This window comes from Pempheris klunzingeri, chromosome 8, assembly GCF_042242105.1.
Source record: "Pempheris klunzingeri isolate RE-2024b chromosome 8, fPemKlu1.hap1, whole genome shotgun sequence".
In the NCBI taxonomy this organism is placed as follows: Eukaryota; Metazoa; Chordata; class Actinopteri; order Acropomatiformes; family Pempheridae; genus Pempheris; species Pempheris klunzingeri.
In genome coordinates this window covers 26,158,828-26,179,559 of record NC_092019.1, presented here as the reverse complement: position 1 = coordinate 26,179,559, position 20,732 = coordinate 26,158,828, and the positions used below count along the sequence as shown (strand labels likewise).

General features: G+C 42.6%; 1 protein-coding gene across 1 annotated transcript in view; it reads right to left on the bottom strand.

Annotated features, from left to right (window-relative positions):
- Window positions 1–15,287: 15,287 nt before the first annotated feature.
- bbs9 (Bardet-Biedl syndrome 9) overlaps window positions 15,288–20,732 on the bottom strand; it is a 147,957-nt gene continuing 142,512 nt past the window's right edge. The window contains exon 22 of the mRNA XM_070834915.1: window positions 15,288–15,631. Coding sequence (XP_070691016.1) covers window positions 15,288–15,631 — 344 coding nt within the window. The remainder of the gene's footprint in view (window positions 15,632–20,732) is intronic.

The window sequence follows — 20,732 nt, the reverse complement described above, 5'->3', positions numbered from 1 at the left end:
AAAGAGTTTGGTGAAAACGGTGGAACAAATAAGAAAATCAATCCAAAGGGAAATTGAATGAAGTGAAAAAGATCCAGATTCAGTATCTCCCCCACAAACTTTATTCCACTCAGGACACAGTTTGCGCACTGACGCAGCGAGGCGCGCGGAGAGCAGACCCACAGTGAAGTGACCAAGACGCGCCGACAGGCAGGATCCAGCGGGGCTGCTCATGTCATGCTCACTGCAGACTCTTTCATCAGTGCACAGGTCCTGCACATGGGACGACTGTTTGGAGGTCTGAAAATGGATTCCGCTCCTCTCCGGCAGTCACAGGAGTCCGAAGTGTCCGAGATGATCTGAGCTCAGTCAAACACTCAGCTGGTTTCTAACAGCTGGCAGGTTTCTCAGTAAGTCGGACTCCCCGCCGGTAAACCAGGACCATCAGTCAGCGCTGCGAATCCACAACTCCGTTTGACACATGGATGCTCGATGCCGACTTCCCGGGACGGAGGAGTTGACTGCTCTCTCTCTCTCTCTCTCTCTCTCTCTCTCTCTCTCTCTCTCTCTCTCTCCCTCCCTCTCTCAGAGACGTAGGAGTCGACCGGCCTCTCCTCCTCGCTCTCTGGTATTAAAGCAGACCTCTGGTGTCGGAGCGCACCACAGAGCCAGAAAGTCCTGCCTCCTCTGTGAAACCCGGGACCTCCTCCTGCCTGCTCCAAACCCTCCTGACCCTCTCTGGTCGTCTGCTGCAGACTTCTCCCTGTCCCCCCACCCCCACCCCCCACCCCTCGTCCCCCCAGTCTGTCCAGACCCTGTTATTATCTGTTTTTTAATAATCGCGGTCTCCCTGTCCTATCTGTCACTGTCTGCCTTCTGCTGAACCTTTGTGTCCTGTAAAGCTGTGCATGTGTTCAGTGTGTGAATGAGAGAGAGAGAGAGAGAGAGAGAGAGAGAGAGAGAGTTGGGATCCAGTTTCATTGCCTACAAACCAGGGAGCTACATGTGCTTCATGTCTCTATGCTGCAAATGTGCTTGTTTGAGAAGAAAAGGAGGATGAACAGACAGGAGGACGGAGGTCAGCTGCAACAGTTGTGTTTTCTGCAGAGACAACTTTCAGTTTTCTGCTGAAATGCCAGAGATTCGAACGTCTCGTCCTCAGTGGCTCCATGACACACAGTTGTCTGACAGGAGAATATGATAGAAAGAAAGATGCATTTGTCACATGCACGTTTTCTGCTTTCATTTTAAACACAGAAGTATTTCACACTTTATTTAGAAAGTAGTAATACCAAAAGTACATGGACACTGCTGTCATACATCGTATACTTTGGGTTTTTTGTGGTTTGAGCCTGAAAAAGGTCACTGCTGAGGCAGGCAATGGGACGGCACGTCTCTTCAGATTTCGGGCCAACAGTTTGTGTTTGTCCCTTTCCTGTGACACTGTCCCAGTGAACAAACCCAGCTCCATTGGTTCAGTGTGGTGTGCAGGAACTTGAGTGGCCTGCACAGAATGCAATTAGAGCCACTCCTCAACACCCAACAGGAGTGTTGGATCTCACTGATGCTCCTGTGGTTTAAACTATGGTATTTTTAAACCTGGGCAGGATTTTTTACATATTTTGGGTTGGATATGACTGGTAGGTACAAAAACGTTTGGAAGTGGTCCAGTAGATTGCCTCAGCCACAGCCGGCAGCTAAAAGAGGCAGCAAATGAACTACGGTGGCTGTAATGTCACCTTTTGGGGCAACTGTGCCAAATCAATGTACGTCTACTAAAAGTGCTTGTTTGATCCACTGACAGGCTCAGAGTGTTCTTCTGAGTGTGTGACAGCATCATGGAAAGGATCCCTACAGAGAGGGATAAGTAACATCCTGTTGGTTAATAAGAAATAATCATTACACCAGACAATCACAGAAATCTTACACAGTAGTTGCTGGTCTTTTTGTGATATTGTGTAACTGTGGTGTTTTAAAGTGTTAGCTCAGATGTGTAACACACAATAAATCAAACAAATGCACTGATTGAGGCAGCAGTAGACCAGCAGCTCCTTCTGTGAGGGAAAATGACAGTTTTCACTAAACTGAGTCTGGTTGGTTTGACTGCTGAAACAAAAAGGATGCTACAGGTCTCTCTCTGTAAGGATCCTTTCTGGGATGTTGTCAGACACTTACAAGAACAATCTGTACCTATCGGTGGCAAAAAAAAAGGCCTTGCCCTGAAGGAGACAACCTACTAGTCATTCTGAACCCAAATGTGTAAAAATAAAGCAAGGGTTTAAATTGACTAGAGTTACTCCTTAATGGATGCAAATCCCAGCAGCCAGGTTCAACATTTCGAGGAAAGACCAAAAACAGAAGAAGAAATGGAGGCTGTCGCAGCAGCATGTTGATTTTTTGGTAACAATTCCTTCAACAGAAGATTTCAAATGCTAATCTCAACTATGACTGAGACTAAAGATGTCTCCTATGGACAACAAGAAACATCTGCAGCTCAGAACCTCTCCTTCTTATCAAACTCAACACATTCCTCCCCCATATAGACTCTTCTGCATTTTAATATTATGATCCCAGAAATCTGCAGTCCGGAGTCATATGTGACAGTGTGTGTGTGTGTGTGTGTGTGTGTCTAGGCTCTTTAAAGTGAAGCTTGTCAGAAGCTCAGACGGGGAGGAAAAGCGAGTCTTCAAAGAAATAATTAGGATCCACCCAGCAGCTTTTAACTGAGCGTCAGCAGCCACTCTACACACACCACAGCCTGGCCTGGCGTGTGTGTGTGTGTGTGTGTGTGTGTGTGTGTGTGTGTGTGTGTCAAAGAGAGAGCGAGGATAAGAGTCACATGGGAAACATGTTAGAATGTGTCGACAACAACAGAGTGTGTTTTTGAAGAAACAAGGATGTCAGAAAGAGAAAAGGAGTGTGTGTTTTAAAGAGAGTGAGCATCAAAGATGTGTATGTCAGGGCCAGATGGTGTTAAAGTGCTGTGTGTGTGTGTGTGTGTGTGTGTGTGTGTGTTAGAATACTGCAGCATGAAAATGAGTTTCTATTAGAAGTAGAGTGTCTCTAATATTAACCACTAGATGGCAACAGAGAGAAAGGGGGGGTTTGTGACCTGATGTGACCCCCCACCCCCCACCCCCCCCTCAGGGAGTGAGCAGGAGAGTTGATGTCTTGCAGTCAACATTCAACATTGGACATTCAAAGAAATGAAATTCTCTGCAGACAGCCGACAGAGTGCTGCAGGGTGAAGGAAGTCTGTAGATGTTAGAGAAAACATCAGCAGATGTAAAGGTGAGGTAGCCATGTCCTTTTAAAAGGCCATGAGGTGTTTAAATCAGCCTCATGTAGGTACCTTTTGTGTTCATTTGTAAGTAAATTAATGCTTAAGTGTACTACTTCCCCTTCTTTGCAGTTAAATTCTAATTTTGAAATGCTTTGGCAGTGGAAGCAGACATGATTGGATAAATCTAAATTTACAGTAAAGATGTTTCTGCTGCAGCGATTCAGTAAACTTCCACACATAGAAGGAAGGAAGGAAGTAAAGAGGGTCTGTGGGGACTGAAATGTTTGACAAACCGATGACATCATTGTCTTGGACAGTGGGCAGACACACGTGTGTTCGTTTCCTGGTCTTACAAAAGCAAAGGTGTCGGTAAAACAGTGATTTCCACACACATCAAGGTGGACTCATGGATATAACATGAGACATCAGGTCACCACTGGAACCTGAGGATAAAGACAATAATGTCAGTGTTTTGGTAAAAAAGGGGGGTCATAAATGTTCTAAAGGGAGGTGGGGATCTGCAGGAAGTGGATTTAAAACAAGGAGCAGAAGGTGAAACGACGTGGAGAGAGGACGTTTCCTCACTGTGAAGGATGGAGCTGCTGCAGCACGGACCTGGAGGGAGCTGTGCAGGTCATCTCACCATCAGGCGGGAGGCAGGGCCCCCGGCAACCCCGAGGTTAAAACCCCTGGCGGACGGCAGGTCTTTCTCTGTGAGGGTATGAGCAGGAGGAAGGGGGGGGGGGGGGGGGGGGGGGTAAGACCTGGCTGTATGAGTCGGGCCACACTAACACTAATAACCCATTTCCCCTGAAGAACTGTTCCATTTCAGAAATTCAGGAATCTTCCCTGAGTGTCAGCTGGAGGAACCAGGGTGTAAACGGTGGGCGTGACATGTTTATGGGGAGGTTTTCTCCCAACTGATGCCTGTCAGTATTAAGAAAACTGTATTATAGAAGTGAACAACATTGACTATGTTTACATGGCTGCATATGTTACGCTGTTTTAATGAATATGTATACTGTATGTATGGTAAGAGTTTGAACGACACAATAAAAACTCATGTCACTGTTTGTATTTAGAAACCTTTCAGTACAAAAAGTGCACCCAGTTTAGAGGTTTATGGAGCGAATGCACTTTTTCATGGTGAACGAATACCACTGAAACACATGAAGAAGTAGTTAAGGGTTTGATGCTGTGCATATTTCAGGATGCAAAGAAGTGAAGTGTTCCCCGGCCTCTCTCAGGGAGAGGAAAAGTATTTTGCTAGAGAGCAGCAGAGCCAGTGTGGGACTTCTGGGATGTATCACACTCCGTGCTCTTCTGCTTTTACAAGCTTTTCACAGGGAAGTCTGGCTACGACTTAATCTTTTGACATGTATTGCTGTTGTCGGACAGAAGCCACATATCTGTAGAAAGACTGATGTTCAGGAGGGAATAAAATAACACTTTTCTTACAGGTTTCAAGAGCCCAGAGGTCATGAAACTCACTCAGCACATAATTGACACTGTAAACTTCAACTCAAGTACGAAAGAGGAAAACAGTCAAATTGCAGTTGTGAGGGGGTTTCCCCCCATGATTGAGTTCACTTTTCAGCTCCTTACCTTTTGCTCTGGATCTGAACTTTGACTTTGAACTCACAGACACACTAGACGTCCTCCTCCTACAGGCAGAAAAAGGGTCTGAAGATGAGAGGAGAAGAGAAAAGGGGAAATCAAACTAAAGACTTCAGTGTGGATTTGAGATTACTTGGTTGTGCTGAAATGCTGATGTACAATGAAATGATTCTCTAAATGTTTAAAATGTTGGTGTGCCTACGTCATGGAGACGGTGCATTGAAACCAGTCCTCTTGCTGGACGCCACATGATGCTGCTGGTTTTGTCCTGTGATGTGCTGGGATGGTGAAAACAGTCAAACTGGGGAACTGCCCCTGCACTCTGGAACTGGCCGATAGAAACCCCCCACACCACTGGTTCAAAATAGAAAAATAGAAGGGGGCTGTGTCCAGAGACAGTCACACTCCCTTCTGGTGGTGAGAACAGAGCCAGGGTTTGAACTTCCCTCTCTACCTCTCCTTTTTATTTTTTACTCAACTATTCAGTTAACTTTAGTGAACAACTAACCCTAACCCCCCCCCTTCTCTTGATGTCCTGCTGTGGTTGGACAACACTCCTCATGAACCACCTCTTTATAACCTGGCTCTAATTCAGACGTGGTGTTAGCTGATTAAAGGGCTCCTCTGCCCTGACTTGAATACAGTCCTACCCTGACCTTAGCCTACTTAGTACTACCATCAGTCATAGTATTCAATTTTCAACCAGACTTACCAAAGGTTATTGCAATTATGAGCATACTGTATAATAAGTCTACAGGAAATATGATCTAGTTGTGTTTTAAGGTATATTTCTTTTTATCAAAAGAAGGAATGAATGAGAATGTTACCAGTGGAGGAGAAAATAAGATCCATGTTGAGAAAATGTTGTATTGTCACTTAGGGTGGTGTTACCAAGGACACAAAATATAATTTCTAGTAATTTCCCCCTGGGATCAAAACAAGGGAGCAGTATTGTTCACACAAAAAAGAAATCTGAGCACTTAAGTTCCCCTCGGTGGAGCTCACCTCCACCGTGTTGTTAACGCTTCAAATCTGCAGTGACAGTAAAATTATGCAGCAATTGTCTCATCCAGTGTGTTTGTGCCTTAAACCCCAGGAGACAGGCATGAGCTCCCAAAGAAAACCCAGACTGAGCCGGCTGCTCCTCAACGTCTCAATCCAGACTCTGCTTTTATTACACACTGTCCAAAGTGCTGCGGCCCGCTTACACTTTGATTGTTGAAGTATTGTTGTTTGATGTTTTTACCAGTTGGGTGTGTGCAGCCATGTTTGGTGGTTCCTCACATCAGAGCTGCTTTACTGGACTGAGGCGAGAAAGAGGGAATAACTGTTTAAAGTCACAGACAAAACGCAAACCAGAGGACAGAGGAGGAGGACAGTGAAGGAGAAAGAAGAGAAGGAGGGTGCTGAATTATGGACCCCACAATGGACAAATATGTATATATATATATATATACAGTATATATATATATATATATTTGTCCATTTGTCCATTGTGGTTCCTCTTCCTCAGTGACTGCCAGCAAGACTGCCAGTGGTCAGCAGCAACAAACCAGATACGTGAATAAAAATGTGTGTTTGTGTTTTTTAGTGGCTGAGACAACTCAAACAGGAACAGATGTTGAATACAGCCATGCTCATAAACATATGAAAACTCTCTCATCCTCATCATTTCTACCTAAAAGCACTTTGGAAAATCTTTTCTATAATTAATTCTTTTCTGTGAAAATTCTGAACTGAATAACGATGTGTATCCACAACACGACCGGTTAATGCTGTGGCCATCCATTTGAATTCATCTCTCTTTCTATCCTGGAACATCGTGTTTGTGTCAGTTTGAATTATTTCCTCCTCGATTCTAAAAACAATCAAGTTTTGTGTTTAGTGGTATTATTATCAATGAGCCTCGCAGATCGTTTCTATGGAGATGAGTACATCATTTACATTACAAATCGTTTAATATCACTATAATACTATTATATCGTTTACTGAATATTTGATTTATTCCATTGATATATTGTGGTACCACCCTACTCTGTAAAGTGTGACAGCTGCCAACCCAAAGCCTCATTTTCTAGAATAGTAGCTTAAATATCGGACATAAACAGATCATCTAGATTTGGTGTTAGATATTTGATATATTCAACAGATCTATCTTTTTACAACTGAGAACTGCAGTTAGTGGTGCTTTGTATACAAAATGCATGGTGCTCTAGGGAACTGTAGTTTTTGAAGAATTAGAGCTCTCTATAACAGCTGGTCCCTTGTGTATAACCAGTTATGATGCTGAATTATGAGCCTTCAAACATGCAGCGAGGTCAAGCTTCAAAGGTCAGTGTTACACAGCAGATACTGACATATGTTACTCACCAGGTCAAGACTCATGAAAAGAAGAAACTGATTAAATAAAATATTGATGCACAAAGGAAAGGACTGTACTATGGATTTAAAAAGAGGACACAATTCATTTAAATTCCAGTATGATGAAATATATGAAAGTGACATGAGTAATAAATTAAATACGACGTGGAAAAATAAACTGTATAGAAATTGTAAAAATAGTGGAGGTTGGACACAATTCATTTAAAGTCCAGTATGATGAAATATATGAAAGTGACAAGTGCAGGGATCCACTTTGACAACATCACCCTCATCCCATTTATTTGCCTCATTCCAGATGTTTTGGAACTGGACCTTCACCCTCCAGTCCAGAAGATTCCGTCTCTCCTCTCGTCTCCTTCCTCTGTGAATGGTGCACTTGCTTAATCCATATTGTTTTGGCCAATTCAGTGGTTGTGGTTCAGGAAGTTTGTGCTGACGAGCCAGAGATGTTTAGAATTCTTAGCAAATATTCAAAGCAAAATTTCAACAGCGCCGACAGTTTGAGGAACTTGGATGCAAAGACTTTGTCTTTCATGATTGGAAATATGGCCCGTGAAATGAAAGTTGGAACCGTTGAGTTTCTCTTGTGAACAATGGGGTTAAAGTTCTTTTTAAAAAAAAAGGTCCACAGTTCCAGGAAAAGCTCCTGTGGGTGGGGAAGGGGATTAAAGTATAAATGAAAAAAATGACTTTGAGGGTTGTAGATGGAGGGATGGTAGAGCTAAAGAGAGAGACTGGGGCAGAGTGACTGAGAAGGAATGAGGGGATAGAAATGTGAACCGAACACTAGGCATAAAAACAGATACGAGCTGACAGGGAAATGAAAATATTTGAGTGATTGAGAAAGAGAAACAGAGAAATTGAGAGAGAAGAGAGTTTTTGTGGGAGTGTAACTTTATCTGCGGCGCTGCTTTATGTACACACGCCGAGAGCTGCTGCCAAATTATACAGTGGCAGTCACTGCATTAGCACTGTTACCCAACCTGCAGCTGACCTTGCCTCCAGAGCCCAACAGAGAAGAAAAAACAGAAACAATCACTTCAAAAGCTGTCAGAGGCAGTCCTGTTAATCAACCTGACAAGCATTAGGTTCGTTTCTACATTTTGTCTGCAACTCTCTGGTGTTGAAACTCCACCATTTCAAAATGAGGAGATCAAGTTTCTTTGTTTTGGAACAAAATGCCCACCTTTTGTTCAACTCAGTTTCCCAGAGTCCTTGTCTTTTCACACCCGTGTGTGAACTGCAGCCCTGGACCCAGTTATCAGCTACCATTGGTCAACGTGCGGCACATGACCCATGACGTCACTGGGTCAGTAAAAGCAGAGATAAGCCCTTTGTTCCCTCTCTTTGTCACAGATCTCTGACCATGGCGTCTGCTAGGTGCACTGAACTCTCTTCTCCTAGACGGCACCCTCTGCTGTGGCCGATCAGCCTCTAGTGAGGCCTGGACAAAGCAAAGCACCTTCCTCATGGCAGCAGCTCAAAGTGCTGCCTCACCAAGTTGTTTTAGAACAACCTGATCTTGTAAAGGTGTAAAGGTGTTCTGGACCCAAATCAGTGAAGAGTCACTTTTATTATGCTTGACAAGCAGGTGAATGCAGTTCAGAACAACAACCTGGTTCAGAGTCTCTTTGTGTTTGGAAGACGCCTGAGGTGAGTGGAGTGAGGAAGGACAGCTCACACTCACAGAGGACAGTTCAACCGGAGCTGGCGGGATCTCTCAGAAATACGTGGTATGACCCCGACTCCTTGACACCGTATTCCATGGAGGTGGTACGTAAGGTGCTAAATGTACGTCCCACTGCCACAGGAGCAAAGTCAACAACCCACAGAAGTTCATGAAATAGTCGTTTCGTTTTTTTTAATGTTCCTCTGCATGATTTTCAATTGAATGTATTTCAGTTGGATTATCTTTCTGTCTGAATCACATCTTCTTCTGTCAGTAGGGCTTCTTTAGGACTTCTAGGGCTGTACTACATATTTGATACATTCGATAGATGCATCTTACAACCCTATGAAGAACTGCCCATCTAAAAGTCATCTTCTAGAATACTGACTTAAATATCTGACATAAACCAACATGTCTAGTTGTTCTTAACAGAGACCATGTAGATGCAGTGTTATTACTGATTCAGCTGTAGCACATATTTCATATATTCAATAGATCCATCCATCGTCTCTACCGCTTATCCTTCAAGGTCGCGGGGGAGCTGGAGCCAATCCCAGCTGATTTCGTTGGACCGGGGGGGGGTTGGTTACCAGTCAATCACAGGGCCAACACATACAGTATAGATACTCATAGTCAATACTTCAAGTTTCTCCATTTCATAAGTATGAACCTACTATTTCACTCTATTCTATTATTCTCTACTATTCCCAAACTGTACATTTTCTGTTTAAATTCAATATTGGGCTACTTCATTTATTCAATTTTATGAAGTGGGTCTTCGAAGTGCTCTCTGATTGGGATTACACAAATATGTTTAGCATCCCCTCAAACTCCTCAGTTCAGTATTTACAACTTCTAATTCTAGGGGGAGAAGAAAAAAACCCCACACAAATTCTTTAAAAACTACAATCCCCTATAGCCTCACCATACAATTTGATACAAATCGGGACCACAGTTGTAGTTCTCAGTTTAGGGTTGTTGGAAATAGGGTCATAAAAAGACATATCTAATGAATGTATCATATATCTAGTACACCTGAACGTGGAATTACACTGCATCTAGATTATCTATGTTAAGAAAAATGAAATATGATGATCTGTTTGAGATATTAGTATAAATAGTAATAAGTATTTTAGAAAACGACATTTTAGATTATTACAGTTTATAAAGTAGGGTTATAAAAAGATTTATATATTGAATATATCAAACATCTAGTACAGCCAAATTAGTAATAACACATAATCTAGATGAATAAATGTATTCATGTAAACAATTTAAAAGTATCATAGTAATAATAAAGGTTTTGTAACGTAATGCAATGTTTTTGGAATCGAGGAGGAAGCAATGCAGACTGATGGCCTTAATGAGAGTCTGCTGTATTGTTGAACTGTCAAGGACACAGTCATTTTTTTATGTTGAGAAATATTTAACAGGAAGTGATGACAGTGAGGAAAAGCCGAGCATCTTCACCTACATAGAAACGATCAAGCAGCTTTGAAAAACTGACAAAAAAACATGATTTTTCAGGCTGGAAGGAGAGATAGATTTAGATAGATGATCATAGCATTTACTGCTCATATTGATGACACACTAAAATAAAGAGAGGAAAGCAAGGATTACATTTTGTGGTTAAATGTTGAATAATGTAGCGATTAGAGTTTGATGAACTAAGAATGAAGTAAGAAGACAGCTTAGTGTACTCCCAGGTCCTATAGAAGTCCTACTGACAGAAAAAGACGTGATGCAGACAAACAGATAATCCAATTAGAATACACTGGTCTGAAAATCGCCCTGACAGACAAAAAAAGAAAAAATTGTGTCCAAATAATAACGGAGGTTGTTTCTATGGTGGTGCAGTGGTTCGCACTGTTGCCTCACAGCAAGAAGGCTCCAGGTTTGAATGTTTCTGTGTGGAGTTTGCATGTTCTCCCTGTGCTTGTGTGGGTTGGCTTAGGTTAAGTGGTCACTCTGAATTGCCCGTAGGTGTGACTGTGCCTGTGAGTGGTTGTCTGTCTGTGTGTGTCAGCCCTGTGATTGGCTGGTGACCAGTTCAGGGTGACCCCGCCTCTCGCCCAAAGTCAGCTGGGATTGCCCCCCCCGCGACCCTGAAGGATGAGCAGTAGAGATAATGGATGGATGGATGTTCTCTCTATTGTTCTGAAGTACATTTGGTTGGATGATGTTTTGTGTGTTTTGATTTTGTAATGTTTGAAATGCTTTTGGACATACATGCTGGCCTCTGGTAATATTGTACATGAGTGAATGCTGCCACCCTCTATGCTGCAAAATCCTTCAACTCTACCTCCTGCTGATCATTGGTCATTTTGATAGTTAGGAATCAGAATTCCAAATGTATAATTTAGTATATTCAATCAGACTGAATCAGTTAAACTGGCTTCTTAAGTCCTCTTAATTATGATAATTATTTATTTCTGAAAATGTCATCTAAATGCCCCAGAAATAAAGCGACCCCAACACCGGGGAACAGAAGTGTAAGAATTGTGACGTGTTTGAGAGACAATGGAAAGTCAGAAATCCACGACTGCAGTGCCAAGCGAGCGCTGCATAAGAACCTGGCTTAAGGGCACACACATCGTAACCAATGTTTTCTATGTAAGCCCAAATACTGCTGACTTTCTGACACACCTTAGATTGCCAGGATTCACCACTGTCCTATTTTTCCATCATGTCTTCAGAAATGAACAACATGCATTACACTCGCCATGTTTGGAGCCTTCAGAGCTCTTTTGTAATTTTGGCCATTTCAATTGGCTGAACCCACAAAGACTGACAACGGAAGACTGACTTCATTCACCAGGGTGATAACTAGCTAAAGATACACATATTACACTTAAGGTGTCAAGCTACACTTACAGTTCCCTGTGTTCTATGTGTTCTATGTTCTCACTTGTTGAATTTCTAGCTTCCAGCCATGAGGAGAACTCCCTGTCTGGATGAGATTTATTACAAAGCAATATGAGCACTGCTGTTTCCACCTATATTCATCATTTCAATCAATGGATAAAGTATCACTTCACAGGTTTAGAATTTACCATCATAACATTCAGTTTGTCACAATTATGATCTACTTACAGTTTCAGTGTCAGTGCAGGAGGGGGACGACCCAGCGCCGGACCCAAAGGAAAGAATGAGTACATTACTAGTTACTACATCGAGTAACTTTCAATCTGGAAGGAGTTTCAGCTGGTTCCAACATTGCCAGCAAGTTATGTTTTGTCCTGTTGCTGTGATTCAGGTGAAAATGGCACAACATTACACAACCTAAAATAATTCCCATCCAGACAAGCAGAACAAAGACAGTCACACGAGGAAACTGTATTTTTCCAAATAACTGTCACAATAACCAAAAACAGTAATGAAGCAATAACTGAGAGCTTTGATTACTTATAGTAATTACTTTTATTACTAAATATTCCATAAATAAGATTCATTTCACTCTCATACTACTTGGTTGGGGATCTACTTCAGGCTCCACATTAATTATAGCGATCAGTTGTTTTGAAGAAGAACATCCCCTTTAGAAATGAACTGTAGCTATAAAAGCCGACTCTGAACAGGAGCCTAAGACATCTGAACAGCTAATACAACCGTGCAAAACCTACTCTATATTACAAACACCAAAGGTATTGTGAAACAGTAACATGTAGTACGTCATGTACCTTGTGTCCATTGGGAACCTCTGACTACCTGTAGACTTTTCTAACTATCGCTCATGGCATGGATGATGGTGCTTTTCAAATGATCTGGTTTTATTTATTTAAAAGTCCCAGATATCTAAAATTCCAAATCCTAGAAAAAGAAGTAACATAAATCAGAAATCAGTCAGATAACAACAAGAGAAGCCATGACCAGTGTTTCAGTCAGCTAAAAAACAAAAAGGTTTCCCAGTGGATATATGCCTCAAGCTGAACATACACAGTTGGTTGGATTGTCATTTGTTAAGCTGGCACAGCATCTATGGCTGAAGTGTATAAGCTTGCAGAAAAACAGCTCCAAGCTCCAAAATGTGTCTGTGTGTGTGTGTGTGTGTGTGTGTGTGTGTGTGTGTGTGTGTGTGTGTGTGTGTGTGTGTGTGTGTGTGCGTGTGTGTGTGTGTGTGTGTGTGTGTGTGTGTGTGTGTGTGTGTGTGTGTGTGTGTGTGTGTGTGTGTTGAAAGCCTTACATTTTTTCAGCGAAGAAGAAAAACATTTTTAGCTTGTCACTTTAGTTTCTCCCACATCATCAGGGTCCTGATAACATGACATCAACAACATGAAGCTATTCAATTAAACAGTTCACATCTTGTCTTGGGCTGCTGTGGCTCAGAGGTAGAGCGGGTCGTCCCTCAATCAGAAGGTCAGCGGTTTGATCCCCAGCGCCTATTAGTCAGTGTGTTGAAGTGTCCTTGGGCAAGACACTGAACCCCAACCTGCTCCTGAAGCAGCTGCAGTGTGTGAAACAACAGTCTTCTCCAACTTAGACCTCCTGTGTGATGTAACAGCGCTATACAAACACAGACCATTTACCATTTTCAGCAATATAATTCATACAGTTTCTGGGAGGTTCACCAACCGTACAACATTGTTTTCTCACTTTGCTCTGCTGGTATCTTACCATGCATATAGCTTTGAAATACTTCCTAACTAATCTGCTTACAGGGTGAGGAGGCCTGATACTGTTGGAGTTTTTAAATGCAATCTTTCAGTGCTGTGAAGACCACAAACAAACTGTAATACACCTGAATTTTACAGGAGAAGAGGCAGAGACGGATCAGCGATGGATCTCTCAAAACAATGGATGGGATTACTGAAAATGTGATATTAGCCAATTCAGTACTTGTAGGGTTTTGTATACTTTTGATTGGATTACTTTGAGGATCATGTTCATTGTCTTCTTTTTCTAAAATTAAAAATGTTCAAACGCATTCAGCCATAGAAGGAATGCTCCTATCTACACCCTATAACACAGACTGTAATTGGTCAGATCTAAACGTAAATCAGAAAAGATGGATTAAAGGATATCTGAGATCAATTATTTAAAAAGGTCAAGTTTTAAATAATTGATTGATTAATTGACATTACATGCACAGATCAATCAAAAACACCTATCAGCATGTCTAGACACAGCTTGAAGTCAGAATGTATGTTTTTTGAGTGAACTGACTTTTAACATAATTTACCTCTTTCAGTTTACTTGGTGCTCCCAGACTCCATTCTTCCTCTGGCTCTAGTAATGCTTATCCTATGTTACCTTATCAAACTGGATCATATGGATCTGGTTGAATGTGCTGTTGGTGTAATAGCTGACGTGTCTTGGAGTGTATTTCACATCCAGCACCCCCTTCATGATGTTCTTGAGGATGAGCAGAAGAAGCCTCGGGTGTTAAAGTGTCCCTGCAGGCTCTTCTTCCCTGCTGATTGCCACCCTGCTTTTTCCAGAAACGCCTTGTTGGTTTTTACGGTAAAAAACACTCTCACGTTGGACCCGGCATCACCAAGTATGTGTCCATCAGCCACGTGTCCTTGAATGTCCCAATTTTAAAAAACAAAACTGACTGGAAGAGGTCAGAGGGGGCGGTGGTGGTGGTGGTGGCGGCTGTAAGATGTGGCCTTGATTTACCCGGAAGCAGTGGGGCTGCAGGACATGGCAGACCATTTATTCTTAGCTGCGAGGCGGGGGAGGCTCTGGCAGGGCTCTGGAAAGGCCTGGTGCCACGCAAGGGGGCGAGAGGGCGGGTCTGACGTCACATCCAGAAGTGTGCGTGGGCAGGGGCGTGGTTTGGGGCCTGACTGGGATTAGGGAGGCGCAGGGCTGTGGGTTCAACTGCTGCTGAGGTTTGACGAAGAAGACGAGGAGGAGGAAGGAGAGAGTCAGCGAAATGTCTGAGAGGAGGAGGATTTTGCCTTTATCCCCGCTCTCCTTGGGCTCAGACCTCACCGCAGCTGCCCAGCGCACACTCTAAAACTACTGGATGTGGTGTGGTTTAGCAGCAGCAGCCCAGAGACACGAAAAGTGTGTGTGTACGTTTGTGTGTGAGGATCAGCTATTACTAGACGATGTAAATATGCATCTGGGAAGAAACTGCTTTTCTACTGAGATATATGGCCTTGACTGAGTGTATTTATGTGCAAATATATATTTAGACTACATTATGTGTGTGTGTGTGTGTGTGTGTGTGGCCTTGTATATGTCTAGATGAACACACATGTACATACTTGTATATACATATATACATATATGTATATCTCTAGAAGTGAGCGCCTCATGTGTATATGTGGATGTTTAGACATGTATGCTGTGTTTCTTTCTGGATGTATGTCTGTATGCATATCATGTGAGTATATTGCACTGCTCCTGTCAGCCCTCTCCAGCCTCTGGTTCTTTCTTCTTCTCTTTCACTTTTATAGATGACTTCCTGGACACTTTCTTGTCCTCCTTCCCTTCCTTGTCTTTGTCCTTCTCCTTCTTCTCCTTTGATGAATCCTTCTTCTCCTTGGAAGAGGATGAATCCTTCTTAGACTCCTTCTTCACCTCCTCCTTGGGCTCTTTGGTCTCTTTGCTTGAGTCCTTCTTTGACTCCTTCTTCTCCTTGGACGACTCCTTCTTCTCCTTTTTGGCCTCCTCTGCACCTCCCACCTCTTCTCTCACGGAGGCCTCTGATGTCTCCCTGGACACTTCCTTCTTCTCTTTGGAGTCTTTATCTAAATGAGAAAAAAAAAGAATGAGAACATAAATCACACACCACTACATACTATAAAGTGTCATAGTTATTGTATTTCACTGCAACAGTGGACACGACCAGGACACTGGCTAATCCTCTTGCTCCCCACAATCACTAGTACTGTGTTTTATACCCCAAACCTCATGAAGTTGTTTGCATTTATTTATTTTCCTGTTGCAGTTGTCAGACAACTGAACAAGCAGAAAACAGGACTTCTTCATTCTAAAATTGTGATTTGATCTGCACATCCCAGTGAAGAAGCAATCAAATCACAATTTTAGAATGAAGAAGTCCCTCGACAAATCAAACATAAATGCAACGTAACACTGATGCCTGTACTGTGTGATTGGCTATTTTGGCACTCAAAACGGGGGCTTGCAGAGCACAAAGAACCTCATTGTAGTTCGTCTACACTGAAGCATATGGCTTGGGTTTACAGACTCATCCACAAAGCTGTTGTTTGTCTCTTCCAAAAATGTAGCTTTACCAAAGTCATTTCCAGAGTTCATCCATTTGTAAATGCAAGTTTGTGATTTCATCGTGTCCAGGGGGAAATTAAGCTTCTGCAAAATGACAATGTGAGGGTCTCAAGCTGTGTAGTAGTCTGGTTTGTCTCCTCTAGTTTTTGATTGATCATGAAAGAGTGGTCATCATTACAGTGAAAGAATGAATCAGTGTTCAGATTTACGATCTGTTGTCTCCTCGTGGATGTGGTCTCCCAGATCCCAGTGTTAATGAGCAGCATGATGTCTGGGCCGTTCATTAGGAATGAGAATGAGGATTAACTGACGTTTGCACAGTCAGCTGTTTTTTGTTCTTGAACAGACTAATGCAAACACACCGCAGATCTCAGAAGTCTTTAGCATCGAGACAAATTGAGTGACAACAGCACCTGTTGCATGACAAAGGACCCCCACTTAACCAAAGTACCCCCTCACCCCTGTCAAACACACACACAAACACAGCCCCACCTCCTCGAGATTGGCCTGGCTCTCTGATAAGAAGATAACAGGACTGTTGTCTACAAACAATGAGACGCACTTCTTATCTCCATGAGAACGGAGAGGGTTTAGAGACTGGAGACTACAGCCTGGTATCTCACTGTGTGTGTGTGTGTGTGTGTGTGTGTGTGTGTGTGTGTGTGCATGGAGACTGTAGCTCAACAGCTTCTAAATGTGTCTGCATGTGTGTGTCTATGTGTGAGTATCTGTCTCTGCATGTTCATGGAGACTACCGACTGCTCTGTAAAAGTGTCTGTATGTGTGCATTCAGACTCCAGAGAGACACTCTAATCAGACGGCTCATCATCAAGGTCTTAGAGAGAGAGAGGAACTTGGATTGAGTGTGTGTGTGTGTGTATGTGTTTGGCAAGCAGTTGGGTGCCACAAACACCAATTCAAGGCAGACATGAATTGGTGGGGAGGAGTGACATGCTTCAAAGGTTGCGACAGTGTGGCCTGTGCTGTGAACATTCAGCTACCGAGGAGCTCCACAATTTTCTCAATGACTAGAGGGAATAGTTCTCTAGTCTGCATATCTGAACCATGCAGTTTGTAGTGATGTAGTAGTTTCACAGTTTAAGAGATGGTAACCGAGGAGACCTGTTATATGAATTCTGTTTGTCTGCCCACCCAGCCAGGAGCAAATAACTCCAAATAACCACACAACCTCAAAACTCTTACAGTTAATATACGAATGAGGTTTGTCCAAGCACGAACATACTCTCTGCAGACACACAAGTTTAGTGCACACAAGAGCACAAGCCACTCATATACCTTCACGGTACTACTCATAAACATATATACACTAAATGTATCTGCTCACACAAAATAAGTGAGAACAAACCCCTTTGCAAGCACAAACAGGCGACTCTGTCAGAACTTTTACAGCCAGACATGAGAGAAACGCTGGCTGAGGGTGTGTCTGTATCTAAACAGTAAAAAAAACAAGTGCCATGGAGAAATTGTGTGTCTGTGCATAAAACCGAAGATATGTGTGTGTGTGTGCAGTGGTGTAGAGACAGTCTGGATTAGACTGTCTCTACACCACTGCACACCCACACACACACTCAGCAACAGAGGCAACAGATACCAGGAGCCTGTGTGTGTGTTTGTATGTGTGTGTGCTTGAAGATATACTATAGCACAGAGCAGTTCTAATCACTGGATAAAAACTCAATAAAGCTCAATGGTCCTACAACATACAGCCAACAACACCAGACAGAAGTGACACCAGACGAACACACATCACACACAGAAAGGTGAAATGTTGCAAGCTTTCTTCATAATACAGCTATAGAAATGGACACCTTTGGTTTCCTTACATAATTCTCTGTTTGGAATGATTTATTTATTTTCACATGACTGGTGTGGTTCGCACTGCTGCCTCACAGCAAGAAGGCTCCAGGTTTGAATCTTTCTGGGTGGAGTTTTCATGTTCTCCCTGTGCTTGTGTGGGTTTTCTCCAGGTGCTCCTGCTTCCTCCCACACAGACATGCAGGTTAATTGGTGACTCTGAATTGCCTGTAGGTGAGTGTGAGCATGAGTGGTTGTCTGTCTGTGTGTGTCGGCCCTGTGATTGTCTAGCAACCAGTCCAGGGTGACCCCCCCTCCTCGATCAAAGTCAGCTGGGATTGGCTCCAGCTCCCCTGCGACCCTGATGGATAATAGATAGATATATATAGACAGAAATACTTTATTGATCCCCAGGGGGAAATTCTGGTGCTACAGCAGCAAAGGAGCAAAAGTGAGTAAAAGTGACCACCACCATGAACACAAACAACAAACCTAACTGGGCTTAATTCCAGTATGTATGTTATTAGCTGATACATTTGTGATGCACTGGGCCTTACCCGCTGGCAGAAGTCTTACAAGTGTGTAAAGTGCAGAGATTTTACAGTAAAAAAACACGACTTGTTAGTGCCCTACTGTTGTATGTAATGGAAACAATATATGAACTAGCATATATTTGGAATTTCTTCACTCTAATTTCTTGTTACTTTTCCGGTGATATATCAACCCAGCTGATTTGTCGCATGGGCTGTAGTAAACACACAAAAAAATAATCACAGAAATGTAATTGTTTACTGGAGCAAAGCGTGCATTCAGTTGTATTTCTAGCGTAGTATTTATGAACCTCAAGTGTGCCTCTGTGAGGATTTACAGTTGATTGTTTTACAAGCTGTAAATCACAGTCAAACACACATTCATTGAAAAGAATGCTGTTTCTTTAGCTTGTTTTGTGGTGCTGAATGGACAGCTCCTGATAAGTTGACTTTCCATGCATCCTCTAATTTGGTGCAATATTCTTTGCTCTTGTTGTTGGAGTGGTTTTCACTGTCACTGGGTTTTATCTGTTGGTCAGACGGTGATTATAAAAGGGCTGATGCTTCTTCTGGCACTCTGGCTCTCTCTTTTGATGACTTTCCCTCACTGACTGCCTCATTCTGTGTGGTGGTGGTGGTTGAATGGCCTTCATTGTTATTGGTGCATCTTTGATGTGTGCTTTGATTTCACGGCAGTCACTGCTTTTGTAGTCGGAGGTTGAGTTTCTTGGTTTCTTTTTTAGTCAAAGAGCCGCTGATCTTACTAAGATGTTCACCAACAGGAAGTCAGGTTGAATATTAGGTTTGATGGGAACAATACAGGACGTCCTCATGTGGGATCTGTGCAGCAGAAATCCCTACTAATCACTAGAACAACAGAGTGATCACATTTGTGAGACCTGTTCCTGCACTTATATGTCAAAAGCAATTTCCAGCTCCTAGTGAAGCTACCGTCCCCTCCTCTTCCTTTTTTTTTTTACTCGCAGCAGAAAATAAAAGAGAATGTGAGAGCCAAGTCCTCAGGGGAGCGGTAGCAATGGGTCGATAAACATTGACGTTGTAAGACAAGATGGCAGCTTCCTTCCTAGATGGAAATCCAGAGGGGTCAGGTCACGTCTTGTCAGTCTGCTACTTCAACAAACTAACAAAGTGAATGTCTGTAGACTAAACAGAGCCGTGGCTGGTGCTCCACATCACTGAGTGGCTGGGAATGAAGTGACGTTAAACCCTTTTCATATGGGACTGGAGCTACCTGGAAACATCTGGTGGTTTTCATCAGGATTACCACAGTGTGCAGCCATTTCAATCCCATGTGAATCTGCTGCAGCCACACGTCTGGATGGGATCAGTTTGACAGAAAAAACAGTGGTAATGTAGTTCCTTATGTTGCACATCAGTGACTTCAGTAAATGATACTTGAGGGAATAAATCTGTTCGAATATTGTTCCCCAAAATTACTGAGGAGGTGTTTCATTTTCAGGAACACGCTTTCTTTCAGCTCAGAAAAAAACTGCCAAATCAGCCCACTTCTGCAGAGAGTGTCGGGCCCAGTGGCACGCTGATTTACAGAATCCACTCTGTGGTTTGTTAGTTGGTTCTCTGTAGCTGAAATATTTGGTTATGCGTCTCCTCTACCCGTAGTTTGGTTTTCCATGTTTCCATATATGTTTTAACATTTTTTCATTTGAACAAAAATGGTTTATTAGTCCCTTGAAACCTCACCTCAGCCGTATGATTATTTTTGTCATGAATCAGTTTGTGTGTATATATATATTACTAAAGCTTGGGTTTGGACTTGCCAGTTCAAATTGCCTGATAAACTGTGGTTGGGAAAAGTGAATGAGTAATGCTCTGTGAGCACCAGGCTGCTGCAGGGAAGAGCCTCTGGCAGTCGGCTGTGGTTGTTCTGAGCAGCTCTCAGGGAGCTCCGCTGGCTTTCTCTGGAGGACTGATTTGATGTTTGAAGTTACTGTTCTGTTTATCCAACCTAGAAATTAGGTTTATGTACAACTAATTTGCAATAGCAATTGTGTTAAAGGAAACTGGATTAAGTTTTATTGGAGTAGATTTGAGTTTCTGTTAAAGTGTTTGTATTTCCTGTTTTTAGGTTTTGGAGGCTCCATTTTTGTTCAGACATTAGGCAGGAAGGATTGTGGGTATTAACAAGTGTTTTTTTCCAATCTGGACATTTACATACATGCAGAATTTGTGTGCTTAGTACTCGATTACATGTGCTCTCTAGCGAGGCTCTTCATCT